This window comes from Aegilops tauschii, chromosome 3, assembly GCF_002575655.3.
Source record: "Aegilops tauschii subsp. strangulata cultivar AL8/78 chromosome 3, Aet v6.0, whole genome shotgun sequence".
Taxonomy (NCBI): domain Eukaryota; kingdom Viridiplantae; phylum Streptophyta; class Magnoliopsida; order Poales; family Poaceae; genus Aegilops; species Aegilops tauschii.
The window spans coordinates 611,927,989-611,948,162 of record NC_053037.3 but is presented as its reverse complement, the minus strand read 5'-3'; the positions used below and the strand labels follow the sequence as shown (position 1 = coordinate 611,948,162).

The 20,174-nt window shown below is 50.6% G+C and overlaps 1 protein-coding gene across 1 annotated transcript; it reads left to right on the top strand.

Annotated features, from left to right (window-relative positions):
* Nucleotides 1-9,380: 9,380 nt before the first annotated feature.
* LOC109771528 (protein FAR1-RELATED SEQUENCE 5-like) lies at nt 9,381-12,680 on the top strand. Its single transcript, XM_040385993.3, has 6 exons — nt 9,381-9,524; nt 9,605-10,158; nt 10,763-11,027; nt 11,143-11,833; nt 11,939-12,396; nt 12,497-12,680. The coding sequence occupies exons 2-6, from the start codon at nt 10,031-10,033 to the stop codon at nt 12,647-12,649; spliced, it is 1,695 nt and encodes a 564-aa protein (XP_040241927.2). The 5' UTR covers nt 9,381-9,524; nt 9,605-10,030; the 3' UTR covers nt 12,650-12,680.
* Nucleotides 12,681-20,174: the final 7,494 nt, after the last annotated feature.

The window sequence follows — 20,174 nt, the reverse complement described above, 5'->3', positions numbered from 1 at the left end:
TGTTATTATGTTTATTTTCGGTCATGTGTTTATCAGATAAGTTTTTTTGCCGCGGGCATATATGGGTCTGCTTCCCGTTGGACCAACATGCCGACCAATTTCGAAAAGCGGATGCGCCCGTCCGCCTCGCCGACTCAAACAGATGAAAAGCAGACAAAGCTTACGTTCGTTTGTGTCGGCGTGTTGGAGTTGCTCTTAGTTGCCAGCATTCCCACTTATTTTATGTCCATTATGAAATTTCCTGAATGGGCTATTGATACGATCTCCTCTCAAATGTCTCACTTCTTCTGGGGCAATTTGGTAGAGGTCCATAAATACCATTTGGCTAATTGGGGCCTTGTGTCTAGGAAAAAAGAACTTGGTGGTTTTGGGATACCCAATCTTAGGGAGTTTAATATGGCTGTACTTGCTTCTTGGAGTAAAAGAATTTATGATGGTAGAGAATGATTAGAAAAAAAATAGTCTGCTTCAAATATGTCACCAACAAACCTAATATTCTCTAAGCCGAGCTTATCTTGGACTCCCCTTTTTGGAAGAGCATCTCTTGGGCTTTTGCTGCTGCAAAAACCTTTTATAGATGGTCTTCTGAAAATGAAGAGAACATTGCCTTTTGGCATTGATACTTGGATTGGGGATTGTTCCCTGAAGACCTTATTCTGAGACTTGTTCAACATATGTCAACAGCAAGAGGCTACTCCTCTTGCTTAAGTTTGGGATGGACAGACCCCGCATGTAACTTTGAGAAGATGTGTTGATGCGGAAATCCATTGGTGCTCCTGGGAGCAAGTGCTCATGCCACCGGAAAATATATTTCAAAGTGTGAAAAATTCCAAAATAAAAATTTGGCGCATACATCTTGATATTATATGTGTGCACGTCAAGTTTCAGACAAAAACTAATATTTTTTGTGGCTTGTGTAAAAAGACAAAGAGATGTCTTGTGAAAAGCACTTTTTAACACCGGATTTTGGCTTTTTTTACACACGACACATAACTTCTCGTTTTTCGCAAAAAAACGACTTTATGAGCATGTACAATATCAAGATGTACACGCCAAAAATTTGTTTGGAATTTTTTGACATTTTAAAATATGTTTAAAACACATTGTAAAAACCAGAAGCGCACGCTCCCATGTGCCAATATCTCACTCTCGAGCCTACTATGTCTAGATGGTTTATCCTGTTAAATTTGGTAAAACAAACTATTCTGTCCACTAGTGCAGACGACCCTATGTAGACCCTTGAACCTTCTGGCCAATACTCTGTTAAATCTTTTTATAAAATGATTAACTTTGATGGGATTTCTTCTGAAATCAAAGAATTTTTTTGGAAAATTAAAGTTTGCCTAAATATTCTTTTTTTTTTGCGGGGAGCCTAAATATTCATGTCTTCTTGTGGCCGATGTTTGATCAGTGCCCACTTTATTATAGAGGGGGAGGAAGTACTATTGTAGATGGTGCAGCAGCAGCGAGGGATGGGTGATTGAGAAGGGGCGAGAAAAAACAACGGGCAGGCAGCTGGCTAATAAAGCTTGCTTGTCTTCTATGCCGATTTCTTCAGTCAAGACCTGCGGCTGCGGAGAAACTTCGTTTGTGTTTCCATGTTCAATCAAGACGTACCCATCCATGATCAAACTGGACGAATAATGAACGTGTTTGTGATTTTTTTTTGGCAAATGGATGTCTTTGTTGCATAAAAAAACAGGGTCGCGCTGATTAAGAAAATATGTGCAGAAAGCATCACAATCAGAAAACATGTCCACTTGTGCAAAAGGAGAAAGCACCTCAATCGTTCCTTCCACGGCCACATATATTTGCCAAACAGGGTGAAAGAAAAATGCATGGTACCACCAATCAAACAAAAGAAACGGTCAAACAAACGGACATACCCGGAGCCAGAGGTGGTTCAGACTTGACTCTTCTTTTCTTTTGACAGTTCTTTGCAACAGAAACTCCATCAGTCAGTTTAAACGATCGTGTCAGACACGAGCAATCGGCAAACTGAACTACGGGGCTCTTCTTAGAGGCTCCTCGTCAGGTGAACAGAGAATAGGTAGCTTCAAATTTCGATGAGCCAGTTGTCTTACCAACAAATGCAGCAGCGGGTAGGTGTGATATGTGTAGAGAGATGTTCAACTATATAAGACTAGGAGGTGGGCCACAACTCCAATACACGTGCAGTATAAAATACATACTCAATACCCCCCGCAGTCGAAGCGTCGCCGGAGACACAGAGACTGGACCGAAACTCCTCGAAGACGGGAGTTGGCAATCCCTTAGTCATCACATCAGCAAACTGTTGCGTCGTCGGCACGTGGAGAACCCGAACACGGCCAAGGGCAACCTGCTCGCGCACGAAGTGAATATCGAGCTCAATATGCTTCGTCCGTCGATGGTGCACCGGGTTGGCGGAGAGGTAGACCGCGCTGACGTTATCGCAGTAGACAAGAGTGGCCTTGTGAACATCACAAAGCAACTCCTGGAGCAGCTGACGTATCCAAGAGCACTCGGCCACTGCGTTGGCCACGGCGCGATACTCTGCCTCAGCGCTGGAGCGGGAGATCGTGGGCTGCCGCTTCGATGACCAAGAGATCAACGAGGGCCCAAGGTAGACGCAGTAGCCTGACGTAGAGCGTCGCGTGTCGGGGCAGCCAACCCAGTCAGCATCCGAGTAGGCCACGAGGTCGGTGGAGGCGGAGGCCGTCAGGGTGAGTCCCAAGGACATGGTGCCGCGTATGTAACGGAGAATATGCTTCACCAGAGTCCAGTGAGAGTCACGCGGGGCGTGCATATGGAGGCACACCTGCTGAACAACGTACTGCAGGTCGGGGCGAGTCAGGGTCAAGTACTGTAAAGCACCGACAATAGAGCGATAAAACGCTCCATCGGACGCGAGAGACCCCTCCAGAGCAGAGACATTCGCCTTCGTATCGACGGGGGTGGGCGCCGGCTTGCAGTTAAGCATACCGGCACGCTCAAGGAGCTCGTGGGCGTACTTCTGCTGATGCAGAAAGAAACCGTCAGCCCGACGGATCACCTCGATGCTGAGAAAGTAGTGCAGGGGCCCCAAGTCCTTGAGGGCGAACTCATCACGAAGACGAGCAGTCAGCCGCTGAAGGAGATCGGGGGTGGACGCCGTGAGGATGATGTCGTCGACGTAGAGCAGCAGATATGCAGTGTCAGCTCCCTGATGATACACAAAGAGTGAGGCATCGGAGCGAGTGGACCGAAAGCCCAGAGACTGCAGGAAGGGTGCAATACGCTGGTACCAAGCCCGAGGCGCCTGCTTCAACCCGTACAGAGAGCGGGAGAGTAAGCATACGAAGTCGGGGTGCTCGGCGTCGACGAAACCAGTAGGCTGCTCACAAAACACCTGCTCGGCAAGATGACCGTGCAAGAAGGCGTTGGAAACGTCCAACTGATGCACAGGCCAGGCGCGCGAGACGGCCAGCTGAAGGACGGCGCGGATCGTGCCCGGTTTCACAACCGGGGCGAAGGTGTCGGTGAAGTCCACGCCCGCGCGCTGCCGAAAACCACGAACAACCCATTGAGCCTTGTAGCGCTCGAGAGAACCGTCCAGGCGAGTCTTGTGGCGAAACACCCACTTGCCAGAGATGATGTTGACACGGTGGGGTCGCGGAACAAGTTGCCACGTGCGGTTGCGCTGTAAGGCGTCGAACTCCTCCTGCATCGCAGCTAGCCAGTGGGGATCCCGAAGGGCAGCGCGAGCGGAGGTGGGGACGGGTGATGGCGTCGACGTCGAGGCGGCGCACACATACTCGTCGGCGGAGTAGCGCGTGCTGGGCCGAAGCACTCCTGCCCGGGCACGGGTAGTCACGCCAAGTGGCGGGGCAGCAGGGCCAGCGAGTGTCGCGGCGGCGGCGGAGGCCGCAGCGGCTGTCGCGCCGGCGGCAGAGGAGGCCACGGGCGAGGGTGACGTCGAGCCCGTCGCAGGGTGGGCGGGCGGGGTGCCGGGCTCAACCTTGTATGAGGAAGACAGGGACCCAGGGGCCCGCTCGGACTCGACCTCGGGGGAGGGAGTCACGAAGCCAGGTGGTGGCGGCAGAGGGCGCCGTGCCGGGGGGGGCGTCGGGGGCTGCCGCCGCGCATCGCTCCACGAGGGGGCGCGGGGGCCGGCGCCGAAGGGGCCGAAGCCGGAGGAACCTGAAAAAAGGGAACACCGTCTCGACAAAGTACACATGCCTCGAGGTGTACACACGATGAGTGACAGGATCATAGCACCGGTAACCTTTGGTGTTAGGAGGGTAGCCAAGGAAGATGCATGGGACGGATCGTGGTGCGAGCTTGTGTGGCGTGGTGGACGCGGTGCTAGGATAACAGAGACACCCGAAGATGTGGAGACCATCATAGGACGGTGGTGTGCCGAAGAGAAGGTGGTGTGGGGCGTAGTTCCACCGAGGGTGACACGGACGAATGTTAACTAAGAGAGTGGCGGTAGCGAGGGTATCAGGCCAAAACCGAGTGGGCACGTTAGAGTGAAAGAGTAACGTGCGAACGCAGACATTCAGAGTGCAGAGAATGCGCTCGGCGCGGCCGTTCTGCTGAGAAGTGTAGGGGCAAGTCAGACGGAAGATGGTGCCGTGAGAGGCGAGAAGTGTGCGAAGAGCGACGTTGTTAAACTCTTTTCCGTTATCAGTTTGGAGTGCGAGTATGGGGCGACCGAACTGGGTGGTGACATAGGAATAAAAGGCGGTGAGTGTGGCTAAAGCATCGGATTTACGACGAAGAGGAAAAGTCCACACATAATGAGAATAATCATCTAGGATCACCAAGTAGTATAGATAGCCCGTGTTACTCGCAACGGGAGACGTCCAAACATCACTATGAAGCAATTGAAACGGAAAAGTGGAAACTGAAGTAGACGCACTAAAGGGAAAACGAACGTGCTTGCCTAAGCAGCAGGCCTCACAAGAGTGCTCGTCGAGCTTGTTACATGAGAAAGAGAAACTCCTAAGAATTTGACGTAATACTGTGGGGTTGGGGTGGCCCAAGCGAGCATGCCAGAGGTCAACGCCAGCGGCAAGGGCGACTGGTGTGGAGGTGGAGGCGCCAGCGTGCACGGGGTAGAGCTGATCGGGACTATCACATCGGTGAAGGATTATCCGGGTACGGGCGTCATTCACAGAAAAACCAACACCGTCGAATTCAACAGTAAGTGGGTTCTCACTAGTAAGACGACGAACGGAAACTAGGTTTGTGACTAATTCAGGGGAAACAAGAACATTAGACACAGTAATGGGTGTGGAAGTGGAGGGAAAACTAGTGCTACCGATGTGAGTGATAGGTAAGGAGGAGCCGTTGCCGACGGTGATACGAGTGGGTGTGCGAACAGGAGTGGAGGAGGTTAGGTTACCGGGATGAGCTATCATGTGCGCAGTAGCACTTGAGTCCATGTACCAGTCGCCTCCACCGACAGAGCTACTCGGCGACGACGCGGAGTGCTGGGCGGCGAGGAGGGTGGGGTCCCATGGCACCGGTACCGGCGGCGGCGGGAGGCCCTCGTAGGGCGGCGCCAGGGCGGGCGGGCCATAACCACCGAGGGAAGGCGACGGCGGGAGGCCCCCGTAGGGCGGCGCCGGAACGGGTGGACCATAACCGCCGACGGGCGGCGCCGCAAGGAGGGCGCCGTAGCCGGCGCCATTCGGCTGGTAAGGCGGCAACGGGTAACACCAGTCCGGAGAAGCCACCGACGGGGCGGGCAAAGCATGGCCGCCGGCCATTGGCGGGGCCGGCTGCATGTGGGTGACGCCGGGCGCGCCGTACGGCGGCGGGGCCGCGCCGGAGGGCACCAGCTGCATGTGGGTGATGCCGGGCGTGCCGTAGGCGGCGGCCGCGCCGTACGGCGGTTGGGCTGCACCGGAGGGCGCTGGCGGCGGGACGACAGAGGCGACGACGGACAGGCCGGTGGACGCCATCGCGGGTCCGACGGCGGCGGTTGGGTAGCGGCGGCGGTGCGGAGGAGTCGCGCGGCGGCGGCGGGGTAGCGGCGGCTGCGCGGGAGGAGTCGCGTAGCGGCGGCGGCGCGGAGGAGTCGCGCAGCGGCGGCGGGGTGGCGGCGGCGGCGCGGGAGGAGTCGCGCGGTGGCGGCACGGGAGGATTCGCGCGGCGGCGGCGGCGCTGGGGTCACGGCGGCGGCGCGGGAGGAGCGCGCGGCGGCGGTGGGGTGGCGGCGGCGGTGGCGGCAGCGGAAGGCGAGGATTAAAACCTAAAAACTGATACCATGTAGAGAGATGTTTTGCAATACAATAATCATTGTCTTGATTTAGGGTGCTGATGCACGCATATATAATATAAGGAAAAGTCTGTACCTCAACTATACAAGACTAGGAGGTGGGCCACAACTCCAATGCACGTACAGTACAAAATTCATACTCAACAATATGATCTTGGCGCGTTCCTGATTTTAAACGCTCAATCTTTATCTCTTACATGTTCTCCATACATTATAGAGGAAAGGAAAGGGGTCAACAGGCACATCAAGCAGTTACGCACGCCACCCCCGTTACAAGCGTTCTACAAGATCATCGACAGTGCGTCGTGTTTGTATTCTGTAGGAGTGAATTGCAAAAAACCACCATATTTGAGGCATCGTGTGCGGAAAACCACCAGGTTACTAATGTTTTGCAAAAATCACCGTGGATTCGGTAAACATTTTGCAAATAGAACTGATCAGGTGATTTGGCTCATTTGATCACTTTCTGACAAGTGGGACCAGATTGTAAGGAGCTGACTTGGCAAAGTTTTGACAGACACACCCCTGAATTGTAAAAAGAAAAAGCAATCAGACCCTCCTCCCCACTGCCTCGATCTCATCTGGATTGGGAGAGGCCCCGAGCTGCCCAACTCCCGCGCCACTCCCGCGCCACCCCTTGCGTCCTCTACCCCGCCGGCGAGCCACCGCGTCGCGACCCTCTTTCTCCTTACCCGCCGCTCTCGCCCGATGACGCGGGCGTGCGTGCGGTCCATGCGGCGCGCAGCAAGCCCAAGGATGTCGGCCGCGCTGTGGATGCGCTAGGGATCCTCGAGCGTGTCAGCCGCGCTGGGGATGCCGGCGACGAGAGAGACACCAAGGAAGTCGTGCAAGATGAGCTGTGTCTGCATCTGGCCGCGAGCGGGCGAGCTCCAGAGCATATCAATTCTTCCCCTGTTCTCTTCTAAATACTTTCTATTGATTTGAACCACACACGTGTGTGCACACTCATGCGCACTTGTTGAAGCTCCTGGTCGGCCGCAATCTCGGCTCGCGCTGCTTGCCGGAGCATCGTCTCCCGGTCAAACCCAAGCCGCTCCGACTGAGACGGGTGGCAGTGCAGCTTCCTGTTCTATTGCCTCGTCGCCGGCGAGCAGGGGCAGAGCAGGCTACCGCGGCGGCCAGAGGCTAGGACTGGATGGACAAGCGCCGGTGAGCCTCCCGGTGGCGACGCTCCACAAGTTCGCCGCCGTCGTCGAGCTGCAGATCGCGCAATTGCGCGCGGGATAAGCGGTACACCTCCAGCGCGCACTGGGTCACGACCGTGCTGCGGGGTTCCTTGAGGACGAGTTCCACGACGGGGTACCGGTGCTCAGGCGCGATATGGTAGTTGACGGAAACGACCACGGCGGCCGGCTCACTGCAGAAGCGGCGGCACATCGCGTCCGGGGGCATGGATGCTGCAGAGGGCAGGAGACGGGAGAAGGAGGGGATGTGCGGCTCGGTCTGCAGCAGGCGGCGAGCGCGGCGTGGTGGTGGAGATGAAAGGTGGCGGCGCGGTGGCTCGCCGGTGAGGCAGCATGCCGCCGGCTGAGCGGGCGAAGCGGCCACGGAGGCGGCCTGCAGGCAGCGAACGGAGGGAGGGGTTGATTGCTTTTTCTTTTTAGATCTAAGGGTGTGTGTAAATGTTATGCCAAGTCAGCTCCTTACAATCGGTCCCACTTGTTAGAAAGTGATCAAATGAGCCCAATCACCCGATCAGTGCTATTTGCAAAATGTTTACCGAATTCGCGGTGATTTTTGCAAAAGATTAGTGACCTGGTGGTTTTCCGCAAACGATGCCTCAAATGTGGTGGTTTTTTGCAATTCACTCTACTCTGTAGACGTTGGGAAGTTCACTTATAGTGTATGCTTTCAGGCTATCTCGTATCAGTTTACGTCTTGCTCCAATCAGGGTCCACGGAATGTAAGCTTGAACTTGACAAATGTGCGGCTGAAACAAGTCAGTCAATCTTCAGTTGTACATGTCGCTTGACGCCTTGGAAATCTGCTCATCTTAAGGCCGCCGGCCGGCCGGCGAGGATGGAATGCAAGTGTGGGTCTTTGAGTGGAATTGTCGTAAAAGGGCTGCGATCTCTCATGTTTTTCCTCTCATTAGAGTTTGTTTCCCACTTCCTCGCCCACGCTGCCGCGGAGATCGCTCAGGCTGATTCAGGCAGGGTGGTCTTGCATGGCCGGCCTTGGTGTTTCGGCGGCGGAGGCAGTTTCCACCTTTAATGTCGTACTAGTTTTATCTAGGAAGCTTACCGATCAGAGGGACACCAAGAAGAAACAGAGCAAGATAAAGGAAATCACGAGGAAGTTTAAATTAAAAACGAACGTGCCATCTTCTTGTGCGTACAACGAACTTCTGAGGTAACTTTTGCATGATGAAGGCTATATCAACGAACATATTTTGCTCAAGTCGCCATCTATCCTGTTTTTACGAGATACTGAAACATTTCTAGGTGTTGCATTTTGCTGCTCGTCAGTTGGCCATGGTGGTGGATGGCCCAACCGGACCTTGAAAAGCTCGGGTGGAGAACGCCGGCAGCGGTGGCGGCGGCACATTTGCCATGGCCCATGGTGGTGGATGGTGCAGAAGCTAGGGTTGGTTGCGTTTGACTACACAGCATGTTATTCAGAAACTTTCCCCTGCTGTATGCTCAGATGCTCTGCTCCTTGCACAACGTCTGTCTACACAAAACAATACAGTGACATCCATCTCCACAGGAAAGTAACTTCGAGAAATTCAAAGAGTACTACACGGAGTAAATATTTAGTCGAATACAAATAAGAAAAAAATCAGTTTGATGTACTACTTAAGGGGCACACGATAGAGAGCGGACGTCCTGCACGCAGCGGCAGCTGCACGCAGCTATCCGGCCGGTCGCGCGCGGCGTGGTGATGCGTGCTGTCTGATTAACAAAATGGGTAAAGTGAAGATACAACGCGTGATACATGCAATACCCTGCCGCACGTCGGTATCGTGGGGTCGGGCCGTGATACTCTTCCGTTAGAGAAAAGTTGGCGTGCTGCACATGACGTACCATGTGGGGTCACCCGGTTTCCTGTACAGCGGGGCCGGCGACCCGGACTAGTGTACTTGTGGCGACAAGGATTAGGTGCATGTGCTTCTTCTTGCACGAGTCCATTCCCCGTTCATTGCCGGGAGACGAACAAGGTGAGCCGCGACAGCAGCCGGTGTGCTTCCTCCTCCCCTGGATCTGCTCATGCCGTTCCCCGGAGCGAATACCTCGGCGGCGTTGGCCTCTGGGTTAGTGAATCCCTCATTATCTAGTTGTTATTGGTCAAAACCGAGATCTAACGAGCTCGACCCGGTCCCCGGTGCTGTAGATCTATCTTGGCTGCTAGGGGTGCAGGTGCGCACGACGCGCCGTGCGTTATGGGCGGCGGCGACCACGTTGTGCCCTATTCGGCTATTGGCTCGTCGGATCCGCCGGCCCGGTCTCGCCGGACGTGCCTGAGTTAGATCAAGGGGTGGGCTTGGCTGATGGCGAATTTTCCGGGGCATCCTGCAAGAACTTCAGCTCTGGAGGCGGGGATGTGGCGTCGGGATTGGCAACTCCAGCCGGCGTCTCGCACAACTCCGTCCAGTCCAGCGGCTGCAGTGGCCCGGCGGATTCGTGCACGACATTCAGTTCAGGGGGCGTGGTCCAGCCGTCGGGATTGGCGACTCCAGCCGTCGTCTCGCACAACTCCGTCCAGTCCAGCGGCAGCAGTGGCGCGGCGGATTCGTGCACGACATTCAGTTGTGGAGGCATGGTTCAGACGTCGGCACGGGTCGGCGACGGGACGTCGGACGTCGTCTCGAGCTGCGACGTGCAGTCCGCACGTCACAGCGGCCCAGCTTCGGCGAACACCACCATCCGCGTAGGCTGGAAGTGCAGGTACATACCAATTTTGCTGTCGCCTGGGGCAAATGTGTATTTCCTTGATAGCATTCATACTAGCTGATGAGAGGAAGTTTCATTAGTTTAGGCGAGTTGGGTATAAAAAAATGGTGGTCGATCATCCCTTGCTGAAATGTTCTTACTGCTTTCCTTTAATCCCTACCCGTTCGTTAGATTTTGGTTAAAATTATCGTTGCCACTCCAAAAAAAAACCCGGTGTACGCCCCGTCGACATAGAATGATTGAATTGCTGCTGCTGGGGACTAGTTGACTTGTATGGTTAGGTTACTTTGTCCATAATTTTCAGTCCGTAAGCTCGGTATCCATTGGCATGCTGTCATTATTTAGTGTTCAAACAAATGCAAGTGGGATGGTGTGCTTAGTGCAATCCAATCCGTAGAAGTTTGCTGACTTTTTCTTTCACCACTCTGAATGTATGGTATGGGTTAGAAAAAAGTCTGAATCAATCCTGCCGGAAAAGGGTCCTAGAATCGATTTTGTAATTATGAAATCGTGTTGCAGCAGTTTGGGCTCTTTTAAATCGTGCTTTTCGTCGTAGTCAGGCTTCGTAACTAATTTGGTTGTGCTTTTCAAAATGCAGGCCAAGAGGTCCTAGTGCTGCAGACGAGAGGGCTGTAGTAGCTGATCGTGTGCCGCCACTGGAAGCTGCTATTCGAGGGTTCGCTGATAGGGGGACGGTGGCGGTCGTGAACCCGGTGCTTGGCACTATTTTTGATTCGCTGGCAGAGGCGTATGAATTCTACAATCTATATTCATGGGAGGTCGGCTTTGGGATTCGTTACGGCAAGAGCAGGCAAAATGTCAATGGGACGAAGTGTATGCAAGAGATTGTGTGCGGCCGCGCTGTAAGCCCCCTGCTTTGCTTCTTAATTGTGTTTCGTGTGCGTGCGTGCCTTGTTATATGCAAATATGATCTCTGACGCATCTTTGACTGTTGTCTGCTTTGAAAAATAATCTCAGGGCAAACCAGAAAGGGAGAACAGCTCGTCGATGAGGAGCAATTGCGCCGCCATGCTTCGGTTGCACCGGACAGATGATGGTGGGTGGTATGTATCTGAAAATCGCGCCTCCCACAACCATGAATTGCTACGGACATGTGCTGAGAAGCTGCATTGGCCATCACACCGGCACATTGACACATACACAAGAGATCTCGTGAAACAGTTGCGCCAAAACAATGTAAATCTGGGGAAGGTATACACCATCATTTGGAGCCTGTTTGGGCGGATGGAGAACGCCCCATTCACAAAGAGGTGCCTTAGGACTTTCTGTGGGAAGCTTAGCAAGGAGCAGGCGGATGATGATGTGCGGAAGACCATGGATGCATTCTCTGAGCTCGGGTCAAATGATCCGGAGTTTTCATATGTTGTTGAGGTTGATAAGGAAAGCAAGATAAAAACCCTGTTGTGGACCAATGGTAGAAGTAAGATGCAGTACCACAATTTCGGGGATGTCATAACGTTCGATACTACATACAAGACAAATCTATACGACATGCCTTTTGGGCTGTTCGTGGGGGTGAACAATCACTTCCAGAGTATCATCATGGGCGGGGTAATGATGAGAGAGGAAACGATCGAGAGTTTCAAATGGGTATTCACAGAATTCATCAGGCTGATGGGTGGCAAACCTCCGAAAACGGTACTAACAGGTTTGTTTGCTTCCCTAAAAAAAATAGCACCATGGGTGTGTGTGTAGTTTGTAATCCTGTTTTTCATTATATGTTACACACCTGACCATTGTTTTGTGCTTGCAGATCAAGCGCGCGCGATGGAGGTGGCTATACAACAAACGATGTCGGATACTACACATCGCTGGTGCAAGTGGCATGTGCTAAGGAAGGCGAAGGACCACCTTGGGCCGCATTACACGAAAAGCAGTGATTTCAGGGCTGCGCTGCACAAGGTTGTCAATGAGATGCTCACTGTAGACGAGTTTGAAGCAGCTTGGGCTGAGCTGCTAGACAAATACAAGCTCCACAACAACACGTTCCTGATCCAGATTTTCGAGGTTCGCCACAAGTGGGCGAAGCCTTATTTTAGTGGGAAATTCTGTGCGAAGCAAACCAGTACGCAAAGAAGCGAAAGTGCAAACCATTTGTTGAAAGGCTACATCCCGCCTGCATGCCCCATGAACCTTTTTGTGAAGCAATACAACAAACTGCAGTTTGACCGAGAAGCCGAAGAAGGTTTCCAAGAGAAAAGAACGAGGCTGGTGGGTGCTAAGCTAAACTTTGTGCAACCTACAACCAGATACATCATATTTTCCTGATTTCCATTCTTGCTGACATTTTTTTGTTTCTGTATTTTAATAGGGCGGGATAGTTCTCCGATACAACTACCCTTTGGAGGAGCATGCAAGCCAGGTATATACACGGACGATGTACGAAATGTTCGGCCAGGCTTTGTATCGGTCTGGTCGGTATGATGTTGAAGAATTTGAGCGAGGCATCTGTTGGGGAACGTAGCAGAAATTTAAAATTTTCTACACATCACCAAGATCAATCTATGGAGTACTCTAGCAACGAGGGGAAGGGGAGTGGATCTACATACCCTTGTAGATCGCGATGCGGAAGCGTTGCAAGAACGCGGATGAGGGAGTCGTACTCGTAGCGATTCAGATCGCGGTTGATTCCGATATGAGCATCGAAGAACGGTGCCTCCGCGTTCAACATACGTGCAGCCCGGTGACGTCTCCCACGCCTTGATCCAGCAAGGAGAGAGGGAGAGGTTGGGGAAGACTCCATCCAGCAGCAGCACGACGGCGTGGTGGTGATGGAGGAGCGTGGCAATCCCGCAGGGCTTCGCCAAGCACCGCGGGGGAGGAGGAGGAGGGAGAGGGGTAGGGCTGCGCCGAAAGAGAGACGTTCTCGTGTCTTCCTGGGCAGCCCAAACCTCAACTATATATAGGGGGGAGGGGGCTGCGCCCCCCTTAGGGTTTCCACCCCCAAGAGGAGGCGGCCAGCCCTAGATCCCATCAAGGGGGGCGGCCAAGGGGAGGAGAGGGGGGGGGGGGGGGGCGCCCCACTAGATGGGCCCTAAGGCCCATCTGGACCTAGGGTTTGCCCCCTCCCACTCTCCCATGCGCCTTGGGCCTTGGTGGGGGGGGGCACCAGCCCACCTGGGGCTGGTCCCCTCCCACACTTGGCCCACGCAGCCTTCTGGGGCTGGTGGCCCCACTTGGTGGACCCCCGGGACCCTCCCGGTGGTCCCGGTACATTACCGATTTCACCCGAAACTTTTCCGGTGACCAAAACAGGACTTCCCATATATAAATCTTTACCTCCGGACCATTCCGGAACTCCTCATGACGTCCGGGATCTCATCCGGGACTCCAAACAACATTCGGTAACCACGTACATGCTTTTCCTATAACCCTAGCGTCATCGAACCTTAAGCGTGTAGACCCTACGAGTTCGGGAACCATGCAGACATGACCGAGACGTTCTCCGGTCAATAACCAACAGCGGGATCTGGATACCCATGTTGGCTCCCACATGTTCCACGATGATCTCATCGGATGAACCACGATGTCGGGGATTCAATCAATCCCGTATGCAATTCCCTTTGTCTATCGATATGTTACTTGCCCGAGATTCGATCGTCGGTATCCCTATACCTTGTTCAATCTCGTTACCGGCAAGTCTCTTTACTCGTTCCGTAACTCACATCATCCCGTGATCAACTCCTTGGTCACATTGTGCACATTATGATGATGTCCTACCGAGTGGGCCCAGAGATACCTCTCCGTTTACACGGAGTGACAAATCCCAGTCTCGATTCGTGCCAACCCAACAGACACTTTCGGAAATACCTGTAGTGCACCTTTATAGCCACCCAGTTACGTTGTGACGTTTGGTACACCCAAAGCATTCCTACGGTATCCGGGAGTTGCACAATCTCATGGTCTAAGGAAATGATACTTGACATTAGAAAAGCTCTGAGCAAACGAACTACACGATCTTGTGCTAGGCTTAGGATTGGGTCTTGTCCATCACATCATTCTCCTAATGATGTGATCCCGTTATCAACGACATCCAATGTCCATGGTCAGGAAACCGTAACCATCTATTGATCAACGAGCTAGTCAACTAGAGGCTTACTAGGGACATGGTGTTGTCTATGTATCCACACATGTATCTGAGTTTCCTATCAATACAATTCTAGCATGGATAATAAACGATTATCATGAACAAGGAAATATAATAATAACCTATTTATTATTGCCTCTAGGGCATATTTCCAACAGTCTCCCACTTGCACTAGAGTCAATAATCTAGTCCACATCACCATGTGATTAACACTCACAGGTCACATCACCATGTGACCAACATCCAAAGAGTTTACTAGAGTCATCAATCTAGTTCACATCTCTATGTGATTAACACTCAATGAGTTCTGGTTTGATCATGTTATGCTTGTGAGAGAGGTTATTTAGTCAACGGGTCTGAACCTTTCAGATCCGTGTGTGCTTTATGAATATCTATGTCATCTTGTGGATGCTACCACACGCTATTTGGAGCCATTTCAAATGATTGCTCTACTATACGAATCCGGTTTACTACTCAGAGTCATCCGGATTAGTGTCAAAGTTCGCATCGACGTAACCCTTTACGACGAACTCCTTTTCACCTCCATAATCGAGAAAATTCCTTAGTCCACTAGATACTAAGGATAAGTTCGACCGCTGTCATGTGATCCATTCCCGGATCACTATTGTACCCCTTGACCAACTCATGGCAAGGCACACTTCATGTGCGGTACACAGCATAGCATACTGTAGAGCCTACGTCTAAAGAATAGGGGACGACCTTCGTCCTTTCTCTCTCTTCTGCTGTGGTCAGGTCTTGAGTCTTACTCAATACTCACATCTTGTAACACAGCCAAGAACTCCTTCTTTGCTGATCTATTTTGAACTCTTTCAAAATCATGTCAAGGTGTGCGTTCTTTGAAAGTATCATCAGACGTCTTGATCTATCTCTATAGATCTTGATGCCCAATATGTAAGCAGCTTTATCCAGGTCTTCCTTTGAAAAACTCCTTTCAAACAACCCTTTATGCTTTCCAGAAATTTTACATCATTTCGGATCAACAATATGTCATTCACATATACTTATCAGAAATGTTGAATCGCTCCCACTCACTTTATTGGAAATACAAGTTTCTCATCAAAGCGTACATTCCAACTCCGAGATGCTTGCTCTAGTCCATGGAAGGATCGCTGGAGCTGGCATACCTTTTAGCATCCTTAGGATCGACAAAACCTTTCTGATTGTATCACATACAACCTTTCCTTACGAAAACTGGTAAGGAAACTTGTTTTGACATCCATCTGCCAGATTTCATAAATGCAGCTAATGCTAACATGATTCCGACGGACTTAAGCATCGCTACGGATGAGAAAATCTCATCGTAGTCAACTCCTTGAACTTGTGAAATACTCTTTGCCACCAGTCGAGCTTCATAGACGGTAACATTACCGTTCACGTCCGTCTTCTTCTTAAAGATCCATTTATCTCGGATTTCATGGCTTCTAACCATTTGTCGGAATATGGGCCCACCATCGCTTCTCCATAGCTCGTAGGTTCAGTATTGTCCAACAACATGATATCTCAGACAGGATCACGCACCACTCTGAAGTAGCACGCATCCTCGTCGTCCTACGAGGTTTGGTAGTGACTTGATCCGAAGTTTCATGATCACTGTCATAAGCTTCCACTTCAATTGGTGTAGGTGCCACAGGAACAACTTCCTGTGCCCTGCTACACACTAGTTGAAACGACGGTTCAATAACCTTATCAAGTCTCCACCATCCTCCCACTCAATTCTTTTGAGAGAAACTTTTCCTCGAGAAAGGACCTGTTTCTAGAAGCAATTACTTTTGCTTCCAGATCTGAAATAGGAGGTATACCCAACTGTTTTTGGGTTTTCCATGAAGATGCATTTATCCGCTTTGGGTTCGAGCTTATCAGCCTGAAACTTTTTCACATAAGCATCGCAGCCCCAAACTTTTAAGAAACGACAACTTAGGTTTCTCTAAACGGTGTCGTCTCAACGGAATTGCGTGGTGCCCCTTTTAAAGTGAATGCGGTTGTCTCTAATGCCTAACCCATAAACGATAGTGGTAATTCGATAAGAGACATCATGGTATGCACCATATCCAATAGGGTGCAGCTATGATGTCCGGACACACCATCACACTATGGTGTTCCAGGCGGTATTAATTGTGAAACACTTTCCACAATGTCTTAATTGTGTGCCAAACTCGTAACTCAGATACTCATCTCTATGATCATATCACAGACATTTTATCCTCTTGTCACGACGATCTTCAACTTCTCTCTGAAATTACTTGAACCTTTCAATAATTCAGACTTGTGTTTCATCAAGTAAATATTCTCAGCATCTACTCGAATCATCTGTGAAGTAAGAACATAACGATATCCACTGCATGCCTCAACACTCATTGGACTGCATACATCAAAATGTATTACTTCCAATAAGTTGCTCTCTTGTTCCATCTTACTGAAAACGAGGCCTTTCAGTCATCTTGCCCATGTGGTATGATTTGCATGTCTCAAGTGATTCAAAATCAAGTGAGTCCAAACGATCCATCTGCATGGAGTTTCTTCATGCATATATACCAATAGACATGGTTCGCATGTCTCATTCTTTTCAAAAATGAGTGAGTCCAAAGATCCATCTACATGGAGCTTCTTCATGCGTTCTATACCAATATGACTCAAATTGCAGTGCCACAAGTATGTGGTACTATCATTACTATTTTATATCTTTTGGCACGAACATGTGTATCACTACGATCGAGATTCATTTTAGGTGCAAGACCATTGAAGGTATTATTCAAATAAACAGAGTAACCATTATTCTCCTTAAATGAATAACCGTATTGCGATAAACATAATCCAATCATGCTCAATGCAAACACCAAATCTCAATGGTAGAGGGAGCATGCGATGCTTGATCACATCAACCCTGGAAACACTTCCAACACATATCGTCATCTCACCTTTAGCTAGTCTCCGTTTATTCCGCAGCTTTTATTTCGAGTTACTAACACTTAGCAACCGAACCGGTATCTAATACCCTGGTGCTGCTGGGAGTACTAGTAAAGTACACATTCATATAACGTATATCCAATATACTTCTGTCGACCTTGCCTGCCTTCTCATCTACCAAGTATCTAGGGTAGTACTGCTTCAGTGACCGTTCCCCTCATTACAGAAGCACTTAGTCTCGGGTTTGGGTTCAACCTTGGGTTTCTTCACTAGAGCAGCAAATGATTTGCTGTTTCATGAAGTATCCCTTTTGCCCTTGCCCTTCTAGAAACTAGTGGTTTTACAAACCATCAACAATTGATGCTCCTTCTTGATTTCTACTCTCGCGGTGTCAAACATCGCGAATAGCTCAAGGATCATCATAACTATCCCTGATATTTATAGTTCATCACGAAGCTCTAATAGCTTGGTGGCAGTGATTATGGAGAATCATCACTATCTCATCTGGAAGATTAACTCCCACTCGATTCAAGCGATTGTAGTACTCAGACAATCTGAGTACATGCTCAACGATTGAGCTTTTCTCCCTTAGTCTTCAGGCTTAAGAAACTTGTCAGAGGTCTCATACCTCTTGACGCGGGCACTAGTCTGAAATCCCAATTTCAGTCTTCGGAACATCTCATATGTTCTGCGACGTTTCAAAAACCGTCTTTGGTGCCACAATTCTAAACCGTTAGCATTACGCACTGAACTATCACGTAGTTATCAAAACGTGTATGTCAGATGTTCCGCAACATCTACAGACGACGCGGAGGTTCATCACACCGAGCGGTGCATTAAGGACATAAGCCTTCTGTGCAGCAATGAGGACAATCCTCAGTTTACGGACCCAGTCCGCATAATTGCTACTACCAACTTTCAACTAAATTTTCTCTAGGAACATATCTTAATCAGTAGAACTAAAGCGTATGACATAATTTGCAAAGACCTTTTGACTATGTTCATGATAATGAAGTTCATCTGATTAATGAACTCCCACTCAGATAGACATCCTTCTAGTCATCTAAGTGATACATGATCCGAGACAAACTAGGCCGTGTCCGATCATCACGTGAGACGGACTAGTCATCATCGGTGAACATCTCCATGTTGATCGTATCTGCTATACGACTCATGTTCGACCTTTCGGTCTCTTGTGTTCCGAGGCCATGTCTGTACATGCTAGGCTCGTCAAGTCAACCTAAGTGTTTCGCATGTGTTCCGAGGCCATGTCTGTACATGCTAGGCTCGTCAACACCCGTTGTATTCGAACGTTAGAATCTATCACACCCGATCATCACGTGGTGCTTCGAAACAACGAACCTTCGCAACGGTGCACAGTTAGGGGGAACACGTCTCTTGAAATTTTAGTGAGGGATCATCTTACTTACTACCGTCGTTCTAAGCAAATAAGATGCATAACATGATAAACATCACATGCAATCAAATAGTGACATGATATGGCCAATATCATTTTGCTCCTTTGATCTCCATCTTCGGGGCACCATGATCATCTTCGTCACCGGCATGACACCATGATCTCCATCATCATGATCTCCATCATTGTGTCTTTATGAAGTTGTCACGCCAACGATTACTTCTACTTCTATGGCTAACGCGCTTAGCAATAAAGTAAAGTAATTTACATGGCGTTATTCAATGACACGCAGGTCATACAAAAAATAAAAACAACTCCTATGGCTCCTGCCGGTTGTCATATTCATCGACATGCAAGTCGTGATTCCTATTACAAGAATATGATCAATCTCATACATCACATATATCATTCATCACATCTTCTGGCCATATCACATCACATAGCACATGCTGCAAAAACAAGTTAGACGTCCTCTAATTGTTGTTGCAAGTTTTTACGTGGCTTGTATAGGTTTCTAGCAAGAACGTTTCTTACCTACGTAAAACCACAACGTGATATGCCAATTTCTATTTACCCTTCATAAGGACCCTTTTCATCGAATCCGTTCCGACTAAAGTGGGAGAGACAGACACCCGCTAGCCACCTTATGCAACTAGTGCATGTCAGTCGGTGGAACCTGTCTCACGTAAGTGTACGTGTAAGGTCGGTCCGGGCCGCTTCATCCCACAATGCCGCCGAAACAAGATAAGACTAGTAGCGGCAAGAAGAATTGACAACATCGACGCCCACAACTACTTTGTGTTCTACTCGTGCATAGAAACTACGCATAGACCTAGCTCATGATGCCACTGTTGGGGAACGTAGCAGAAATTCAAAATTTTCTACGCATCACCAAGATCAATCTATGGAGTACTCTAGCAACGAGGGGAAGGGGAGTGGATCTACATACCCTTGTAGATCGCGATGCGGAAGCGTTGCAAGAACGCGGATGAGGGAGTCGTACTCGTAGCGATTCAGATCGCGGTTGATTCCGATATGAGCACCGAAGAACGGTGCCTCCGCGTTCAACACACGTGCAGTCCGGTGACGTCTCCCACGCCTTGATCCAGCAAGGAGAGAGGGAGAGGTTGGGGAAGACTCCATCCAGCAGCAGCACGACGGCGTGGTGGTGATGGAGGAGCGTGGCAATCCCGCAGGGCTTCGCCAAGCACCGCGGGAGAGGAGGAGGAGGGAGAGGGGTAGGGCTGCGCCGAAAGAGAGACGTTCTCGTGTCTTCCTGGGCAGCCCAAACCTCAACTATATATAGGGGGGGAGGGGGCTGCGCCCCCCTTAGGGTTTCCACCCCCAAGAGGAGGCGGCCAGCCCTAGATCCTATCAAGGGGGGCGGCCAAGGGGAGGAGAGGGGGGGGGGGCGCCCCACTAGATGGGCCCTAAGGCCCATCTGGACCTAGGGTTTGCCCCCTCCCACTCTCCCATGCGCCTTGGGCCTTGGTGGGGGGGCGCACCAGCCCACCTGGGGCTGGTCCCCTCCCACACTTGGCCCACGCAGCCTTCTGGGGC

What these genes read in the sequence shown, in the direction of transcription:
- LOC109771528 (XM_040385993.3), top strand. Translation starts at nt 10,031, where the DNA reads ATGGTTCAGACGTCGGCACGGGTCGGCGACGGGACGTCGGACGTCGTC. An exon ending in CGCGTAGGCTGGAAGTGCAG is followed by an intron (nt 10,159 to 10,762) that starts GTACATACCAAT and finishes TTCAAAATGCAG; the next exon opens with GCCAAGAGGTCCTAGTGCTG. An exon ending in AAGAGAAAAGAACGAGGCTG is followed by an intron (nt 12,397 to 12,496) that starts GTGGGTGCTAAG and finishes GTATTTTAATAG; the next exon opens with GGCGGGATAGTTCTCCGATA.